This window comes from Rhinichthys klamathensis, unplaced genomic scaffold (assembly GCF_029890125.1).
Source record: "Rhinichthys klamathensis goyatoka isolate OS25496 unplaced genomic scaffold, OSU_Roscu_1.1 h1tg000001l_1, whole genome shotgun sequence".
NCBI classification, from domain to species: Eukaryota; Metazoa; Chordata; class Actinopteri; order Cypriniformes; family Leuciscidae; genus Rhinichthys; species Rhinichthys klamathensis.
The window spans coordinates 796,842-817,169 of NW_026606555.1; the positions used below are offsets into that span (position 1 = coordinate 796,842).

General features: G+C 42.6%; 1 protein-coding gene across 9 annotated transcripts in view; it reads right to left on the bottom strand.

Moving 5' to 3' along the window:
- Positions 1 to 20,328, bottom strand: part of lama2 (laminin, alpha 2) — a 364,467-nt gene that overhangs the window by 46,177 nt on the left and 297,962 nt on the right. For all 9 annotated transcript variants that reach the window (XM_056268199.1, XM_056232539.1, XM_056272103.1 and 6 more), the window contains one exon: positions 4,856 to 5,018. In XM_056268199.1, the coding sequence (XP_056124174.1) occupies positions 4,856 to 5,018 (163 nt within the window). The remainder of the gene's footprint in view (positions 1 to 4,855; positions 5,019 to 20,328) is intronic.

The window sequence follows — 20,328 nt, forward strand, 5'->3', positions numbered from 1 at the left end:
CTTTAACCCGTCGCAGATCTACACAGGTGGAGTTGGGGAAGAGGGAGGGCTTCTGAGAGAGCGCTGCTGCTGCACATGTGACAGACATGCTTTAACCCGTCACAGATCTACACAGGTGGAGTTGGGGAAGAGGGAGGGCTTCTGAGAGAGCGCTGCTGCTGCACACGTGACAGACATGATTTAACCTGTCGCAGATCTACACAGGTGGAGTTGGGGAAGAGGGAGGGCTTCTGAGAGAGCGCTGCTGCTGCACATGTGACAGACATGATTTAACCTGTCGCAGATCTACACAGGTGGAACTGGGGAAGAGGGAGGGCTTCTGAGAGAGCGCTGCTGCTGCACATGTGACAGACATGATTTAACCCGTCGCAGATCTACACAGGTGGAGCTGGGGAAGAGGGAGGGCTTCTGAGAGAGCGCTGCTGCTGCACACGTGACAGACATGATTTAACCCGCCGCAGATCTACACAGGTGGAACTGGGGAAGAGGGAGGGCTTCTGAGAGAGCGCTGCTGCTGCACATGTGACAGACATGATTTAACCCGTCGCAGATCTACACAGGTGGAGCTGGGGAAGAGAGAGGGCTTCTGAGAGAGCGCTGCTGCTGCACATGTGACAGACATGATTTAACCCGTCGCAGATCTACACAGGTGGACCTGGGGAAGAGGGAGGGCTTCTGAGAGAGCGCTGCTGCTGCACATGTGACAGACATGCTTTAACCCGTCACAGATCTACACAGGTGGAGTTGGGGAAGAGGGAGGGCTTCTGAGAGAGCGCTGCTGCTGCACACGTGACAGACATGATTTAACCCGCCGCAGATCTACACAGGTGGAGCTGGGGAAGAGGGAGGGCTTCTGAGAGAGCGCTGCTGCTGCACACGTGACAGACATGATTTAACCCGCCGCAGATCTACACAGGTGGAACTGGGGAAGAGGGAGGGCTTCTGAGAGAGCGCTGCTGCTGCACATGTGACAGACATGCTTTAACCCGTCGCAGATCTACACAGGTGGAGTTGGGGGAGAGGGAGGGCTTCTGAGAGAGCGCTGCTGCTGCACATGTGACAGACATGATTTAACCTGTCGCAGATCTACACAGGTGGAACTGGGGAAGAGGGAGGGCTTCTGAGAGAGCGCTGCTGCTGCACATGTGACAGACATGATTTAACCCGTCGCAGATCTACACAGGTGGAGCTGGGGAAGAGGGAGGGCTTCTGAGAGAGCGCTGCTGCTGCACACGTGACAGACATGATTTAACCCGCCGCAGATCTACACAGGTGGAACTGGGGAAGAGGGAGGGCTTCTGAGAGAGCGCTGCTGCTGCACATGTGACAGACATGCTTTAACCCGTCGCAGATCTACACAGGTGGAGTTGGGGGAGAGGGAGGGCTTCTGAGAGAGCGCTGCTGCTGCACACGTGACAGACATGATTTAACCCGCCGCAGATCTACACAGGTGGAACTGGGGAAGAGGAAGGGCTTCTGAGAGAGCGCTGCTGCTGCACATGTGACAGACATGCTTTAACCCGTCGCAGATCTACACAGATGGAGCTGGGGAAGAGGGAGGGCTTCTGAGAGAGCGCTGCTGCTGCACATGTGACAGACATGCTTTAACCCGTCACAGATCTACACAGGTGGAGCTGGGGAAGAGGGAGGGCTTCTGAGAGAGCGCTGCTGCTGCACATGTGACAGACATGCTTTAACCCGTCACAGATCTACACAGGTGGAGCTGGGGAAGAGGGAGGGCTTCTGAGAGAGCGCTGCTGCTGCACATGTGACAGACATGCTTTAACCCGTCACAGATCTACACAGGTGGAGCTGGGGGAGAGGGAGGGCTTCTGAGAGAGCGCTGCTGCTGCACATGTGACAGACATGCTTTAACCCGTCACAGATCTACACAGGTGGAGCTGGGGAAGAGGGAGGGCTTCTGAGAGAGCGCTGCTGCTGCACATGTGACAGACATGCTTTAATCCGCCGCAGATCTACACAGGTGGAGCTGGGGAAGAGGGAGGGCTTCTGAGAGAGCGCTGCTGCTGCACATGTGACAGACATGCTTTAACCCGTCACAGATCTACACAGGTGGAGCTGGGGGAGAGGGAGGGCTTCTGAGAGAGCGCTGCTGCTGCACATGTGACAGATATGATTTAACCCGTCGCAGATCTACACAGGTGGAGCTGGGGAAGAGGGAGGGCTTCTGAGAGAGCGCTGCTGCTGCACATGTGACAGACATGATTTAACCCGTTGCAGATCTACACAGGTGGAGCTGGGGAAGAGGGAGGGCTTCTGAGAGAGCACTGCTGCTGCATATGTGACAGACATGCTTTAACCCGTCACAGATCTACACAGGTGGAGCAGGGGAAGAGGGAGGGCTTCTGAGAGAGCGCTGCTGCTGCACATGTGACAGACATGATTTAACCCGTTGCAGATCTACACAGGTGGAGCTGGGGAAGAGGGAGGGCTTCTGAGAGAGCGCTGCTGCTGCACATGTGACAGACATGATTTAACCCGTCACAGATCTACACAGGTGGAGCAGGGGAAGAGGGAGGGCTTCTGAGAGAGCGCTGCTGCTGCACATGTGACAGACATGATTTAACCCGTTGCAGATCTACACAGGTGGAGCTGGGAAAGAGGGAGGGCTTCTGAGAGAGCGCTGCTGCTGCACATGTGACAGACATGATTTAACCCGTCACAGATCTACACAGGTGGAGCTGGGGAAGAGGGAGGGCTTCTGAGAGAGCGCTGCTGCTGCGCATGTGACAGACATGATTTAACCCGTCGCAGATCTACACAGGTGGAGCAGGGGAAGAGGGAGGGCTTCTGAGAGAGCGCTGCTGCTGCACATGTGACAGACATGATTTAACCCGTCACAGATCTACACAGGTGGAGCAGGGGAAGAGGGAGGGCTTCTGAGAGAGCGCTGCTGCTGCACATGTGACAGACATGATTTAACCCGTCACAGATCTACACAGGTGGAGCAGGGGAAGAGGGAGGGCTTCAAGAGAGAGCGCTGCTGCTGCACATGTGACAGACATGATTTAACCCGTCGCAGATCTACACAGGTGGAGCTGGGGAAGAGGGAGGGCTTCAAGAGAGAGCGCCGCTGCTGCACATGTGACAGACATGATTTAACCCGTCACAGATCTACACAGGTGGAGCTGGGCAAGAGGAAGGGCTTCTGAGAGAGCGCCGCTGCTGCACATGTGACAGACATGATTTAACCCGTCGCAGATCTACACAGGTGGAGCTGGAGAAGAGGGAGGGCTTCTGAGAGAGCGCTGCTGCTGCACATGTGACAGACATGATTTAACCCGTCGCAGATCTACACAGGTGGAACTGGGGAAGAGGGAGGGCTTCTGAGAGAGCGCTGCTGCTGCACACGTGACAGACATGATTTAACCCGCCGCAGATCTACACAGGTGGAGCTGGGGAAGAGGGAGGGCTTCTGAGAGAGCGCTGCTGCTGCACATGTGACAGACATGCTTTAACCCGTCACAGATCTACACAGGTGGAGCTGGGGGAGAGGGAGGGCTTCTGAGAGAGCGCTGCTGCTGCACATGTGACAGACATGATTTAACCCGTCGCAGATCTACACAGGTGGAGCTGGAGAAGAGGGAGGGCTTCTGAGAGAGCGCTGCTGCTGCACATGTGACAGACATGATTTAACCCGTCGCAGATCTACACAGGTGGAGCTGGGGAAGAGGGAGGGCTTCTGAGAGAGCGCTGCTGCTGCACATGTGACAGACATGATTTAACCCGTCGCAGATCTACACAGGTGGAGTTGGGGAAGAGGGAGGGCTTCTGAGAGAGCGCTGCTGCTGCACATGTGACAGACATGATTTAACCCGCCGCAGATCTACACAGGTGGAGTTGGGGAAGAGGGAGGGCTTCTGAGAGAGCGCTGCTGCTGCACATGTGACAGACATGATTTAACCCGTCGCAGATCTACACAGGTGGAGCTGGAGAAGAGGGAGGGCTTCTGAGAGAGCGCTGCTGCTGCACATGTGACAGACATGATTTAACCCGTCGCAGATCTACACAGGTGGAGCTGGGGAAGAGGGAGGGCTTCTGAGAGAGCGCTGCTGCTGCACATGTGACAGACATGCTTTAACCCGTCGCAGATCTACACAGGTGGAGCTGGGGAAGAGGGAGGGCTTCTGAGAGAGCGCTGCTGCTGCACATGTGACAGACATGATTTAACCCGTCGCAGATCTACACAGGTGGAGCTGGGGAAGAGGGAGGGCTTCTGAGAGAGCGCTGCTGCTGCACATGTGACAGACATGATTTAACCCGTCGCAGATCTACACAGGTGGAGCTGGGGAAGAGGGAGGGCTTCTGAGAGAGCGCTGTACTGCTAACAGCAACACACCGGTCTCTGTCTGAATGTTGAGCCGCAGATCATTGGCCGCTGATGCAACCACAACCAATCAGCTGTGCTAAATAGATAATGATGTGTTATATATATATATATATATAACACTGATTGGCCTCTCCTGATTCTGTAGCCAATGAGATTGCTTGCTCAGTATTTAAATAGTCTGGTTCAGTGTTTGCTGTAAGCTAGTCCTGCTGCGCTATCAGAGCTCCTCTGAACCCCTCCACCTGCCCAGCTCCACCTGCCTGGATTATAATTGCTTCACAGCAGCAGCAACGAAGTCCGGCAAGACCAAATAAATTAACATTGCCATTTTCAGTAACATGCCAATACTATTCTGAGTGTTGTCATGATTGATTTTTTTTATATACATATACAGGAAGTGAAATAAATCTGCAGCAATGTTGCAAAGGAAGGTGTTGGTGGCAGGGAAGCTTATTGCCACCACATCTGTGTGTGTGTGTGTGTGTGTGTGTGTGTGTGTGTTACCCCAGTTCTTCATCAGCAATGTTTTTCTTGCCGGAGAGCTGTCGTTTGCGTAGTTCTGCAAGCATGGCTTGAATCTCATCATTCATCTCGTTCACACTCTTCTCTGGAGCCCCGTCCCTCACGCCCAGAGTCGCGTTCAGCTCACGTGCTTTGTCCCGTAAAGCTGGACAAACACACACACACATGAGCAGCAGGGACATAACATCAGGGTTATTATAGTTAACTAAACCTAAAACCATAAAATCCTTTGTCACTTCAAATGGAATAAATTTGAACTGAAATAAATTAAAATGTAAAAAAAAAAAAAAAAAAAAAAAAAGTGGCTATATGGAAGAATTTTTTGTATTGTAAATGTGTGAACAGCTTGTAGCAACACTTAAAATACGAGACCTTCCCTGACTTCCTAGGTTGTCTATGAAAGCCTGTAGACTGATATTTAAGTGAAGGACTCTACGGGAAAATCAATCAGATGTGGCGATTACACGTGCTCCCGAGAGCAGGGGCGGATTTAGTGATTTGGGTAAAATATAGGAATGGGGCCCTATACATTTGCACACATTTACCTGGATCATCATCCTTGAGGCTCCCTCCTCTGTTGAGCTGCATGTTCAGGTCAGTGCAGTCACGGGACTGGCGTTTAACAGTATTAGCGGAGGTTGGACAACTAGCTGGTGCTTTGGGGTTATTTTCACTACACAATAACGCAAGGCTGTAAATCTACATTTTAAAATACATTTATTTTTATTTATTTTAATTACAAATTTAAATGAAAATGAAAAATTACACACTTAAATTATTATTTCAACCAAAAATAAAGTACATATGAGCAGCGCGTTCAATGGGGTGTCAGAATTGAGTTTCTGTGTGGAAAGTAACTGCGCATGCGTCCTCTACAGAGTGCGAAACAATAAAAATATAATACGCAATAAACAATATCACACGAGTAAAGAGCGCAATAGGCTCAGTATTTAGTTATTGCTTCAGATGTATGATATTTGTATTTGCTACAAACAGGATACACAAGAAGCAGATGTTGTCGTTATAACGAACACATCAGCAATCGCTTGCTGAACGGGCATCTCGTATATATATCGGTCAATGACACATGAAATGAATGCTTATATAATATTCAGGATAATGCTGAGCCATTCTGCACTGTAATTTAGTCTCATATGTATTTCATGATAAAGTTAAACAACATCACATGAGTAAAGAGGGCAATATCACACGAGTGCTGTTTTGTCCCGAACAGCACGAGTCAAATGTGAGATTGATTTAATACCAGTTCAATAAATAAGAAGTTAGTATTATCTTATTTTAGACACAATATTGTCTGTTTTTGCTCAATTTTGCAAACGGAAATATGAAATATATAGCCAGAGCAGAATTGTTGTGCGTCTCTAAAGGTTTTGAGTGAATGAATCGGATGAACCAATGATTCAATGACTTACTCATTTAGACATGTCTGTCTTATTTAGAGTATCATTTAATTATATATATTTTCTTATTTTCATATTAATAAAAAAACCCATTAAAGGTATAGCTCACCCAAAAATGAAAATTATTTAATATCATTAATCACCGTCTTGGCCGTTGAAGCCTACTTTTTGTAATGTATTTGATGCTTTTCTCATGACTTTAAATCATCTTTTGGGGTAATTTCTCAGCCAAATTTGATTTCACAATTAATTTGCGATTAATTAATCGCGACATTGTTTAATTAATTAATTACACATTTTAATCGCTTGACAGCCCTAATATATAGCAAACAACTTTGCCACGTGTTTCTTTCCACTTTTCACAGCAGGTTGATTTAAAGAAGTTCAAATTAAACTGAGCACAGTTAATGTTCTCTAATCAAATTAAATTAGATTCAGAAATAAAAACCTCAATCAAACGGGAGGGGGGAAAAAGAGCAAGCAAGCTTCTCTGCATATTCTAATTTAAATAAAAATAATTAAATTGAGATGAAAATGAGCTATAATTACATGCGTTTCGGAAATTCCTCGAGAGTTCAAACGTAAACAGTGGAAAGACTACAAAGAGCGCAGTATACCTGCCAAGCGAGCCGAGCTGGAAATAATTGCACAGTGAGTTTCAAACGCAGCTCGGGTCTTTGGGGTGGACAGAATCATTTGATTCCTACTCGTTTAGCGTGCGAGAGAAGATGAGAGACGAGGCGGTTTACTGGAGCAGGAGCTCATGCACAGAATGGATAATGAAGCTCTCCTCCACTTCTGCAAGCAGCTTTCTGGCCAGTTATCAAAATCCAGAGGACCAAAGTGCAATCTGCCGACTTTAAGTGCCAAACACGTATCCAAGAAAATAGATTAACCACTTTTTAGTATATTTATGGCTTTAATCTGCATGTATTGGGTGGACTGAGAGTGTCCATCTGTGTGAGCGTCTGATGTTTAGATGTCCAGAGACAACACCATCTGTTGTGAAAACTACATTTGCATTATATTGATAGGCGTTCGGAGAAATAATCGATTCACTGATGCATTATGATATGATCCGTCCACAAAAGTTCATCAATTTATATATAGGCAACTGAACAATATAGAAAAACTGCATGCATGCACTTCTACAAAATATACCTGTGCTGAGCAAACAAACATGAAGAAGCCTTCAGAAACATAAGCGGCCGGAGACGTCTGAACAGAGTGTGTTCTGACTGACAGTCGCTCTGATGTGCAAATATATTTACAAAGAACCAAAGCTGCCTCTGATACTACACTATTATAGATGCTTATACAACATTTACTGGCAGAGCAGAACAGAAACGTAAACCCTAACGCTCAAAATACTTAATTGGTTTGAGTAGTAAAAACTTAAATTAAACTAATTAGTTCAGTCAAATTAACTTCTATGAGTATTTAGCACTTTCTTTTTCTTTCAAGTTCACAGAATGGATATATTTTAAGTAAACTGAACTGTTTCATTGTTTTGAGTTTTATGAAATTATTTCTTTTAATTTAGACGAACTTAATTTTAACTGAAACGGCTGGGATGTATATTTCCCAGCATGCTTTGCCGATGGCACTCGAAAGGGAGAGTAAATGCTAAAATTAAGTGTAATACAATGTTTTTTTGTGCAAGATTAATGTTAAGCGGGTGATTTAGTAATGATTAATGTTTCGTTATGCTAATTTAGAAGAATTTCTGTTAATGTTGGTTTTAGGATAGTTACCATCATGGTGACAAGTGGTGCATGAGCTTGATTTGAGAGCAAATAAAACCTTTATATTGCTGCAAGTGTTACTGTATAGCATACTATTGTTAAGATGTTAACAAAATAGTATGTTAGCAAACTAGCTTGTTAAAGCTAGCTAAGTTTATACTAATAAAAGTGTTCACATTGAGATTACATGAAATTTTAAGTTAAATGTATGAATTAGTGTACTCAAACATTTCAAGTTAAGAACAATTCAAATGTACAAATACAAAATAAAAAATGTCAGTTCTGCTTACTTAAACTTTGAATTTCTTAACTTAAAAAATTTGAGGCAACTGATTGCCTTACATTTTTTGAGTTGTGCCAACTTATTCGGGTTTACAGTGTGTAGTTTGTAGCTTTTATTGAGGTCTCAAGAGACGTTTTCAAAAGTTTAACATCTTTCCACCTGAAACAGCATATTAAAAAACGCTGCGCTCATGGCGTAAGACACTGAAAAACGAGATGCATCAACACTCATTTTGGAATGATAACACGAATGATAATCATTTAGGTGGCTAAATGATTTGAACTTGTTTCATAATTGATGAACGTTGCAACATTGACACTGTTATTGAACCGAATTAAATCAACATTGATTCAATTCTGAACTAAATCAATGAACTAAATTGAGCTGTTGTCTTCTGTGGAGTTGCTTTACAGCTGATATATTTTACGTTTTAACTGTTTATTACTGTGAAGCTGCTTTGAAACGTGCACTGCAAAATAAATAAATAAATAAATAAATAAATAAAAATGATTGCTTAGCATTTTTGTCCTGTTTTCCATTGAAAAAGATTAAATCAAGATAAGCACAATTTCTGAATGAGCAAAATAACTTCACATTGTAACAGTCATAGCCTGTTACAAGGCAGGCTATCTTTTGGCTTATTTGGGGGCTATGTTCATCCAAGCCACTAGGGGTCATTATTAGCACTCCATGTTTAGATTTAAAAGGGGAAGTAGCAGAAGGAGAATTATACCCAGTGTGATTTGCCACATGCTGTTGAACACTGTCTTTGAAAAATCCTGTTTTGGGAAACTGTTTGTTTGCTGCCCAAACGTAAGTAAGGTTATATCATGTTTTGTTTTTTGGATATATTTGATGTAGTTGGAGACCTGTTAAATAGAGCGTTTGTTTATGGATGAGGATGTGATTTGTTGTATTTCTTTTTCTTGTAGAGGATTTTTGTGCTATTATGTTCCTACTGGATTACTGGCCAGAGGGCCTATATCATTGATTCCCTTTGGAGGCAGAAATGCCATTAGCCAAGGAAGGACATCTATGTGACCACTTAAACCTACAGACCAGTTTGGTCTCATCCCGAGGAAATTGACTTTTGACGTCCTGCTTTCCTATCATTAACTCATTCTCCAGTATTCCTTTATGGTCATCTACGGATCATCGTTGTTATTTGGGACAGTTTGTTTAGCTGGTGATTGATTGGCATGTGCCTATGTAAATATTGTCTGTGCACCAATATATGTTTGAAAAGAGTTTATGATCTTTTGACTATTTTTTCCATTACTCTTTGTTTGATTTCTTGAAATATATTATATCTTTCCCAGGGTATTATGCAAATATGATCCCCCCTTTTTTGTTTGTAACTTATCAGTTCTAAGCAGCTGGGACAGTTATAGAATGGCGCCCGAACAGGGACTCTTTGCAAGTTAAGAATTTCAAGAATATTTTGTACATTTTGTTTTGGAAATTATACTGTAAAATGTCAGTCTCTTCAGATGTTATTGAGGATGAGCAGGGCCGGCGCTCCGCACACGCACATCACGCACTGCGCGTAGGGCACCAAGTGCTTGGGGGGGCACCAAAAAATATGGGTCGTGAAAAATCATCACAATAGGCTACTAGTATAAATAACAAATAAAATATGTCTAAAGCATGTTAATATACAAAAGCAATACAAAAGTAATATAGGCCTAGACCAAATTAGTCGAGAAAAAGGTGAATCTCCTGTGACAGTCTCCCTCTGGTGCCCCCCCTTCCCCACCTCCCAGTGGTCTGTTCGATTATGCCTCAATCAATGTAAAATTTGGCAGACACCGACCTCAGACATGGCCTCGAAAAGGCACCAAGATTTGGGGGCGGAAAAAAGGAAAAAGAAGAGACAGCGGGATGATACTCGCGCGTCGCTTGCAGGTAGACAATGTTTTAAATAAAAATGTTAGTTTTGTAGCGCGGGCGCCCTTGCGTCGTGAATACATGTCCAGGGGGCGTCGCTAGTAGTGCAAATGATCCGGGCCGTTTTTAGCCCTGCATGTTGAATCTTTTATTTTAACGGGGGTCCGTGGGTCTCTCGAATTTTGAAACTTGGGCTGTTTAAGATGCAGTTAGTTTGTTTGAGAAGAAGAGGAAGACCGTTTAGATACGTTTTTTCGTTGTTGTTCTATGCGGATAATTTTCAAGAGGTTCATAGGCCAAGGCCCAAGGGCGACATCTGTTGGTGAAACTGCAATTAGAAAAAAAAAAAAAAACACAATCTTAGTGTTTGTATATTTTCATATTCACAGAGTTGTCAAATTATTAGGGCTGGGGAAAGATTAATCGCATCCAAAATAAAAGTTTGTGTCTACATGATATATGTGTGTGTACTGTGTATAATTATTTTGTATAATATACAAAATAATTATACACAGTACATAAAATGTTTATATAAATATATTATATAAATACACACACATATGCATGTATATATTTAAGAAATATTTGCATGTATATACTGTATATAATTATATATAATTTATATTATATATAAATTTAAACATTTTATATATAAATAACAAATATTTCTTAAATACATACATGCAAATGTGTATTTATATATACAAAATAATTATGCACAGTACACACATATATCATTCATGTTCCAAATCTGTGTTTTTAGTAATTGTGGTGGTTTTTGGTATTTATAATTTTAACCTTTATATTATTTATTTCTTTTCATATTTGGTGCCATTGTTAATGTAAAATGATTTATTTGCAGCAGTTATTTTGAAAGTAAAGAGAACCCAACTAAGAAATTCTGAATGCTTGTTATTCCTTGGGTGGTTGGGAGTGGGGGGGCACCACCAAGCATTTGTGCTTAGGGCACCCAAATGGCTAGCACCGGCCCTGAGGATGAGGGTGAACCCAATCCAGATTTTACCGCTGGACCTTTTGTTACACGAAGAGATCCACATCCTGTAAGAGAGCTCATTACTACTTTTAGTGAACTGTACATCAACTCCGAAGAGGATAATGACTCTGAGGCTCCGCTGGACGTTCCACTTCCTCCACCACCACCTCCTGACGTACTGGATCCTCAATTCTCGGCTCAGTCAATGGATGAGATAACCCGTCGTATTGCAACTCTGGAAGAAGACCTTCACAACTGTGTACAAAAAGTGAGTTTATGCAGCCTAAATGCAGAGTTTAATGATCAGTTCCGTTTTTTTGAGGAGAGATTAAACTATAAAATAGAACGAGAGTGTGAGAGAGTCCAAAACATTCTTGAGTTGAGTATTCAGGATTTGGGCAAGTCAGTAGTGGATTGTTTGAAGAGGAGAGATAAGCAAATTGATGCCAAATTAAAATCTCAAGCTCCCTTTAGATCTACTCCTATTGTGCCTCCAGTGTTTACTCCTACCTTACCACACCGCAGACCTTTCAGTGCTCAGATTCAGACTCCTATACCTGCCAACCCAGATAGTGGTCATGGTTCTCAATATCGTCCTCCTGTTAGAATTGAATTCCCACAGTTCGGCTCTGATGAAGAAAATGACCCCATTTCATTTATTGAACATTGTGAAGATTATCTTGCTCTTAGACCTCTTACTGAATATGAGATTTTAGCTTCTCTCACCTCAGTTTTAAAGGGAACAGCTAAGGATTGGTGGCTAGCAGAACGACGATTCATCTTCACGTGGCACCAATTTAAGCAAACTTTTCTTCAAGCTTTCTTAAATGACGACTATGAAACAGAAGCTGCTAAACGGTTGTTGGAAAGGAAACAAGGTCCCAAAGAGTCTATACGTGATTTTGCCTATCATTACAGAGCCCTGTGTTTACGGTGGAAAAAGGAGATGACAGAGAAAGAGATAGTCCAGTCCATTTTAAGAAATTGCAACCCTCGCCTCGCCAGTCTCCTGAGAGGAACTGTCAAGGAAGTAGGTGAGTTGGTGAGGATTGGAACTCAGATTGAAAGAGATCTGGAAGAAGCCAAGAAATATTGGAGTCAGGCCAACGCAGATATACAGAAACGGAAAACCCAAACCGAAAGAGACATTCACACAAAGTCAAATCCCTCAAACACACGTGTTATTCAACCTGTTCACACCCCTGCTCAGATCAACTTGAAGATGGTGGCCCTACCGATGGTGATCCGTGGAAGATATTTCCAGGCCATGATCGACACAGGGAGTTCACTGACTCTAATGCAAGAATCTTGTTGGAATCAATTGAAGCACAGAGAACAGTTGGATTCTAGTTGTGGACAGACTTTCCAACAGGCCAATGGACAAGTTCTAAGTGCCTTGGGCATGTGGAGATGTGATGGTGAGTTACAGCAGAGGAAGTTTGCACTGTCCTTGTATATAATGAGGGATGTTGATCTCACTGTGCCTATAATCTTAGGAATGGATTTTCTTATGTCATCTGGAATTTGTCTGGATTTTCATAAAGTCCAATATACACTGCCTGCCACAAATGGATGCCGAGAAGAAATATTTTCATTCACCCCTGCCCATTCTCCCAATGCTTTGTTGTCATTCTATCTAGCCTTACCCATACCAGAAGAGTCATCTGAAACCCGCTCACTTATCCATCAACTGGTTAACAATGCAGACACATCTTCAGGATTGAAGTTACGACTTGAGCAGCTTATGAAAGACTGGCCCACAGTGTGCACCAATGAAATAGGGCACACCAATATAGTAAAACATCGTATCATAACCACTAATGAAGTACCCATCCGCCGAAAAGCCTATAGAGTATCTCCTGAAAAACAGCTTTTCATCGATCAAGAGATAAAGGGGATGCTTGATAAGAAAATTATTCGGCCCTCAACGTCTCCCTGGGCTGCTCCAATTGTCCTTGTACCCAAGAAAGGAGGAGGACAAAGATTCTGTGTTGACTTTCGAGGATTGAACTCAAAGACTTTCCTAGATGCGTATCCTATGCCACAAATACAGGACATTCTTGAGTCACTCCATGGAGCAGGAATCTTCAGTACCCTGGATCTAAAAAGTGGGTATTGGCAGGTGGAAATGGAACCTGAAAGCATCTCCAAGACTGCTTTTGTCACATCATCAGGCTTATTTGAATTTCTCCGTTTACCTTTTGGACTCAAAAATGCTGCTGCTTCATTTCAACGATTGATGGAGTTAGTGCTGAAGGATTTTAGGGGGAAGAGTTGTTTCGTGTACATTGATGATATTGTGGTGTACTCCAAGACGGAAGAAGAGCATTTGAAACACCTGAAAGCAATATTTCATTGTCTCTACAAAGCAGGGCTCACTCTCAATCTCCAGAAGTGCAACCTCATGCAAAAGTCTTTGATTTTCTTAGGACATGTGGTATCTAGTGACGGAATACAAACAGACCCTGAAAAGGTGGAAGCTGTTACTAAATTTCCCGTCCCTCAATGCTTGAAGGAGGTACAACGGTTCCTTGGTCTTGCAGGATGGTACCAAAGATTTATTAATAGGTTTTCCGAGAAGGCTGCACCACTGCATGCTTTAAAAAGAAAAGGAGCAACATGGTCTTGGACTGAGGAATGTCAGAAATCTTTTGAATTGATCAAACAAGATCTGACCAATGCACCTATCTTGATTGCCCCGGATTTGACAAAGCCTTTCAAAGTGCAGACTGATGCTAGCAACGTGGGTTTAGGAGCTGTCCTCACGCAAGAGTTGGAAGGAGCAGAACATGTAATAGCCTACGCTTCTCGCCTGCTACAAGGAGCTGAGAAGTCCTATTCAGTTTCAGAGAAGGAGTGTTGTGCCGTCATATGGGCCGTTGAGAAATGGAGGCCCTATCTTGAAGGCAGACCTTTTGAAATAATCACTGATCATGTGGCCCTCACGTGGGTGTTCAACCACCCAAAGCCGTCTTCCAGATTGACCCGATGGGCCATCCGACTACAAGAATTTGACTTCAGTGTCAAATATCGAAAAGGTCAATGCAACATCGTGCCTGATACTCTCTCACGTAGTCACTTGGATGTCTATTCACTTCCTCTAGTAGCCCATGTCAAATCACAGGACTCATCTACCGCTTTTTCCAGTTTTCCGATAGAATGGTCTGACATTGCCAAATCCCAAAATGATGATCCAGAAATGCAAGAACTCATTAACAAAGCCAGGTCACTCACAGATCCCAATCCATTACGTATACATTACCTGTTAAAGAATGGCTTTCTTTTCCGTAGTATGCCAGATGGACAGAAAGGACCCAAGTTACAGCTAGTCATTCCGGCTTGCCTACGAAAAGACTTCCTCAAATATGCGCACGACAACCCGTTAAGTGGCCATCTTGGAAGACTTAAGACTCTACTGAGGTTAGTAGATATCTGTTATTGGCCTACACTACGCTCAGACGTCTGGAAGTATTGTAAAGAATGTCAGGTTTGTCAACAATACAAGCCCTCCATTTCCAAGTTAGCCGGTCATATGCAGTCGACTCCGGTGGTGGAACCTGGACATATGTTAGGGATCGACCTCATGGGACCGTTTCCTAGGAGTTCTAAACGGAATGAGCATCTCCTTGTTGTAGTAGACTACTGTTCGAAATGGGTAGAGTTGTTCCCTCTGCGTGTGGCCAAAACACCTCAAATCGCTCAGATCTTGGTAGAAGAAATCTTCACCAGGTGGGGGACTCCAATGTATTTGGTATCCGATCGAGGGACCCAGTTCACTTCCCAACTCCTCAGGCTAGTTTGCAAACAATGGAGTGTCGTCCAGAAGTTGACTACCACAGCACATCCACAAACTAATCTCACTGAAAGGGTCAACCGTACTCTCAAGACCATGATCTCATCCTATGTTCAAGATCACCATAGGCATTGGGACAGATGGTTGGCGGAATTCCGTTTTGCCATAAACACAGCTTGGCAGGAAAGCACGGGATTCACTCCAGCTGAAGTCGCACTAGGCAGGAAATTGAAAGGACCTCTAGAAAGAGCCATTCAAAGATCTCCAGATCCGGACAGTCCTGCGACAACCCAGTGTTAGAAAGACAGAAAGACCTGATAAAAACTGTGCAAATGAACGTGGAGCGAGCTCAGGCAAAACAGAGAAGGTATTACGACCGCCGGAGAAGACCTGTACATTACCAGGTTGGGGATTTGGTTTGGGTTCGCACTCATCCTTTGTCACGGGCTAGTGATGGATTTATGGCTAAACTTGCTGAGAAGTGGAAAGGTCCTGCTAGGATTGAGAAATGTCTGGGTCCTGTTAATTGTTCTGTGTCATTTTTGGATGATCCCAATCATGTTGATACGTTTCATGTACAAAATTTGAAGCCTTTCTATGGAACTGTTGATAATCTTTCTAATTGAGGGGGGGAATATGTAACAGTCATAGCCTGTTACAAGGCAGGCTATCTTTTGGCTTATTTGGGGGCTATGTTCATCCAAGCCACTAGGGGTCATTATTAGCACTCCATGTTTAGATTTAAAAGGGGAAGTAGCAGAAGGAGAATTATACCCAGTGTGATTTGCCACATGCTGTTGACCACTGTCTTTGAAAAATCCTGTTTTGGGAAACTGTTTGTTTGCTGCCCAAACGTAAGTAAGGTTATATCATGTTTTGTTTTTTGGATATATTTGATGTAGTTGGAGACCTGTTAAATAGAGCGTTTGTTTATGGATGAGGATGTGATTTGTTGTATTTCTTTTTCTTGTAGAGGATTTTTGTGCTATTATGTTCCTACTGGATTACTGGCCAGAGGGCCTATATCATTGATTCCCTTTGGAGGCAGAAATGCCATTAGCCAAGGAAGGACATCTATGTGACCACTTAAACCTACAGACCAGTTTGGTCTCATCCCGAGGAAATTGACTTTTGACGTCCTGCTTTCCTATCATTAACTCATTCTCCAGTATTCCTTTATGGTCATCTACGGATCATCGTTGTTATTTGGGACAGTTTGTTTAGCTGGTGATTGATTGGCATGTGCCTATGTAAATATTGTCTGTGCACCAATATATGTTTGAAAAGAGTTTATGATCTTTTGACTATTTTTTCCATTACTCTTTGTTTGATTTCTTGAAATATATTATATCTTTCCCAGGGTATTATGCAAATATGATCCCCCCTTTTTTGTTTGTAACTTATCAGTTCTAAGCAGCTGGGACAGTTATAACATATTAAGTTTTGTTTTCTGAAGAAAATCATTAAAATCAAGTGAGTTTGTGTTTAAAACTAGGAAAACATAAACTCACTTAATTGTGATCCATTTTCCAGTAAACAAGACTTAAAAATAACTCAAGTAATTTTGCTGTCTTGATTTAAGAATGTTTAGATATTAGTAGTAGAAAACAAGACAAAAAATACAGAGTAAGAAAATCTTTTTTTTTTCAGACTATTGTACAAAGTGCTAAATAAATGTGACTTGACTTGAAGGATCCCACTACTACTACTATTACTACTACTAATACACACACACAGTCAATTGCTGGAGTATCTGTTTAAGTGGTTATTTTTCTGGTTAATTAATTTAGTCTTTTTTAATTAAGACATCACATAGTGTTAGCTGAACCTTCATTAACTAAACCAGCTTCTCATTTAATACCATGTAAGATGATACAAACACACTCAACCTCAGGGTATCAGGGCCTCTCTCTCTCTCTCTCTCTCGTCTAGTACGCATGCGTGGGCGTTTGCTGAGTGTGAATCGGAGCGTTACTGTGGTGTCCGTTCTTCATTTTCAAAGGTCTGTTTCCTTAAGTGTTGTTTCTCTCACTGGTTTTACCGTGTATGGTCACAAAGCACTGGGAATATTGTGGTGAGAACGGGGAGGTTGGGTTAGCCAGTTTTTAAACGGGCTGCCATGGTGAATGCGGAGACGGCGAGTTATGAGCAACTCAACCGGCAGCGTGGAGTAAAAGTGCCGGTTGGAGTTGAGTGCTCAGTCGAGGAATGTGTGTTAGCGGTAGGAGCGGTGGTTGGTCACAGTAGTATTCGTTCGGCGTCGAGAATGAACGGTGCTGGGGTGTTAATTTTAGACAAAATAGAAAACGCGACAGTTGAAAACGGGATAGTCCTCAATGATAGCTTGATATCAGAAAGGTTTTGCTTTCCAAAGTGCCTTCATTTATTAGAGACGAAGCGCTGTAACGTGAATTACCTCGATATGGACAGCTGGTTTCGGCGATTAAGATAATTCCAAATCATCCGATTGCAAATCCCCATTGTTGAAACACGTTGTGTGTTTCCGCAGACAAGTATGATTTTGAGGAGTTATATTGATGAACTGAATTTTGCTTTTTAAATTCAAAGTTGATAGCTTTGATTATGTAATTTTTGCAACAACGGAGAGCATGAAATTGATTGATTGATTGATTGATAGAAAACTTTATTTATCCCGATAGGGAAACTGGTTTGCCACCAACCATACAGCCATCAAACGCAATACACAACTAACAGACAGATTAATAATTCTGCATTAGGAGACTAATACACCCTGATTAGGAGACTCAATTTGAAGAAAGATTCAATTTCACAGTTCAATATAAAAAATAAACACTATAAAAGACAAGAATAATATTCAACAATTAACAATGTTCGTTGAAATATCTGACCGCTGCGGGAACAAAAGAGCTTCTCATGCGCTCACTAGAGCACCGAGGCATTACCAATCGCTCACTAAAAGAGCTTCTAAGTCCTTTGAACAAATTGTGTAGTAGATGGCCTTCAAAAAGCAGGACAATTTTTAATTTCGAACTTATCCTCTTCTCCACAGTACCTCCAATATATCTGGGTTAAGACCTTTTTACAGTCTATCTATGGTTAAGACCAATAACTGAACCAGCTCTCTTGATCAGCTTATTTATTTTTAGAAATGAAAAATTTCCTCCAGCGTACAAAAGGAATGAGGAATGTTGAGGTTATAGACTATTTTCCAGATCTGTCCTTATTTATTGACTCAGTAAAAAGTTTAATGAAACAAAAAGGTGAAGGATGTCTGTCAAATTCTGAGGTGTATCGTCTAAAAAAGATTGTACAAAAAGTGCTTCCTCAAGCATTGAGTAATTATATATTTCAAGAATAACGGCGTGATATGGACCTGGCTTTTTGCGCTTTTTTCATCCCTCATAATGAATAATGGTTGTCGGAATAATGTGCAGATTTGTGAGTTAATGAAACGAAAAAAATATAATGTCATGTTTTTGTAAGAAACTCACACTACAAAGGAAAATGAAGTCGAATGGATGAAAGAGTGGGAAGGAAAGATTGGTCTGAGTCATAAGACTGCTCTGAGTGCTGGGGTGGCTGTTTAGTTTTCAAAGACTTGTCTACCAATATCGTATGATGTTACAGAAGTAATACAAGGCAGATTAATTAAGATAATAGCAAAGATTGAAAATCTTACTGTGAAATTGATAATGCTCCTGTAAAATCAATGGAAAGAATGTTGTTTCTTGAAACTTTATGTGATAGTCTAACGGCGTTTTCACACCTGAAAGTCCTCACCAAGGTCCGAACCAAAGTTGAACAGACGCATATCGTTGCAACTATATTGGTATTTTTATGGCATAATTACCTGCAGCACCAACTATACACAAGGCTAGTTCAAATTCGCCAAATGAACGTCCTCGTCGTGCGAACATTTTATCGTCGCCGGCAGGAAAGGAGAAGAAGACTGCAAGTTGACTTCTTATTATGTCATCAGACCATACTTCAATTAAAAACCTCGTCTCCTCCTCTCCCCATGTGCCACGGCTCATTTTTCCTGCTACCTTCTGTTTTTCGGCTATGCGGGAACCACCAGAACTTCCTGTAAAAGGTCTGAAAGTCCGAACCATACACAAATGCTTTCACACTAGAAACGAACCAAACCTTTGTTCAGTTTGATCTGGACCGAGACTACCTCTTTTCGTCGGACCAAATTTCATCTGTTTGATCCGGACCGTGGCCTGGGGGAGGTTTCACACCTGTAATTTTGATTCGGACCAAACTGAAAAGTCCAAAAGTCCGGACCAAACAAGGTAGGTGTGAAAGGGCCCTAAAACAATGTACATTTTTTTGCGGGCGGCAGTGGCTCAGTGGTTCATGTAGGTTGTCTACAAATCGGAAGGTTGGTGGTTCAATCCCCGGTTCCACCTGACCAAGTGTCGAGGTGTCCATGAGTAAGACACCTAACCCGAGCTGTGTGTGTGTGACACCTAACCCCAGCTGCTCCCGACGAGCTGGATGGCGCCTTGCATGGCTGACACCGCCGTTGGTGTATGAATGAGTGTGTGAATGGGTGAATGTGAGGCAATATGTAAAGCGCTTTGGTGGCCATTGGGTCTGTGAAAGCGCTATATAAATGCAGTCCAAGTAATGATTTAGATAGAAATCACATTGAGCTTCAAGAAGTAAATGACTAAATATGATTAAAACTGGTCAACTCTGTGATGTGTGGAGAATTTTTCATTGTAATGAAAGACAGTATGCATGGGCTCATGTGAAAGAAAATTGCATTGCATTAGCCAGATTGGATCTTTTTTATTGTTTTAAACATCAGAAACAATGTTTTACATCTTGTGATATTTGTCCAGTTGGTTTCTCTGACCACTCAATGGTAGTAGCAAGTGTGTTTTATTAATTCTGTTAAATATAAGAGTGCCTACTGGCATTTTAATAGTTCTTTACTTGAAGATGCTAACTTTTGTAAATGTTTTTCCTTCTTTTCCCCAGACGTTTCCAAACAGCACAGCAGTAATGACTTTATGAACTTCTTTACTTACAAGATTGATAATATCAGGAAAAAAATTATAACTATGCAACCGTCTACTACAGTATCACATCTTAGACAGTGTGTTGTAGTCTCCCTGAGGAAAAATTTGTTTCATTCATTGCTATAGGAGAGGAAGAATTTTCTAAACTCGTTAAATCATCTAAATCGACAACGTAGGTTTATGTATAGGCATGTATGTTAGACCCTATACCGACTTAGCTACTGAAAGAGATGCTTCCAGAGGTCATAGATCCTCTTCTTAAAATCATTAATTCATCTTTGTCTCTAGGATATGTACCAAAAACTTTAAGCTGGCTATGA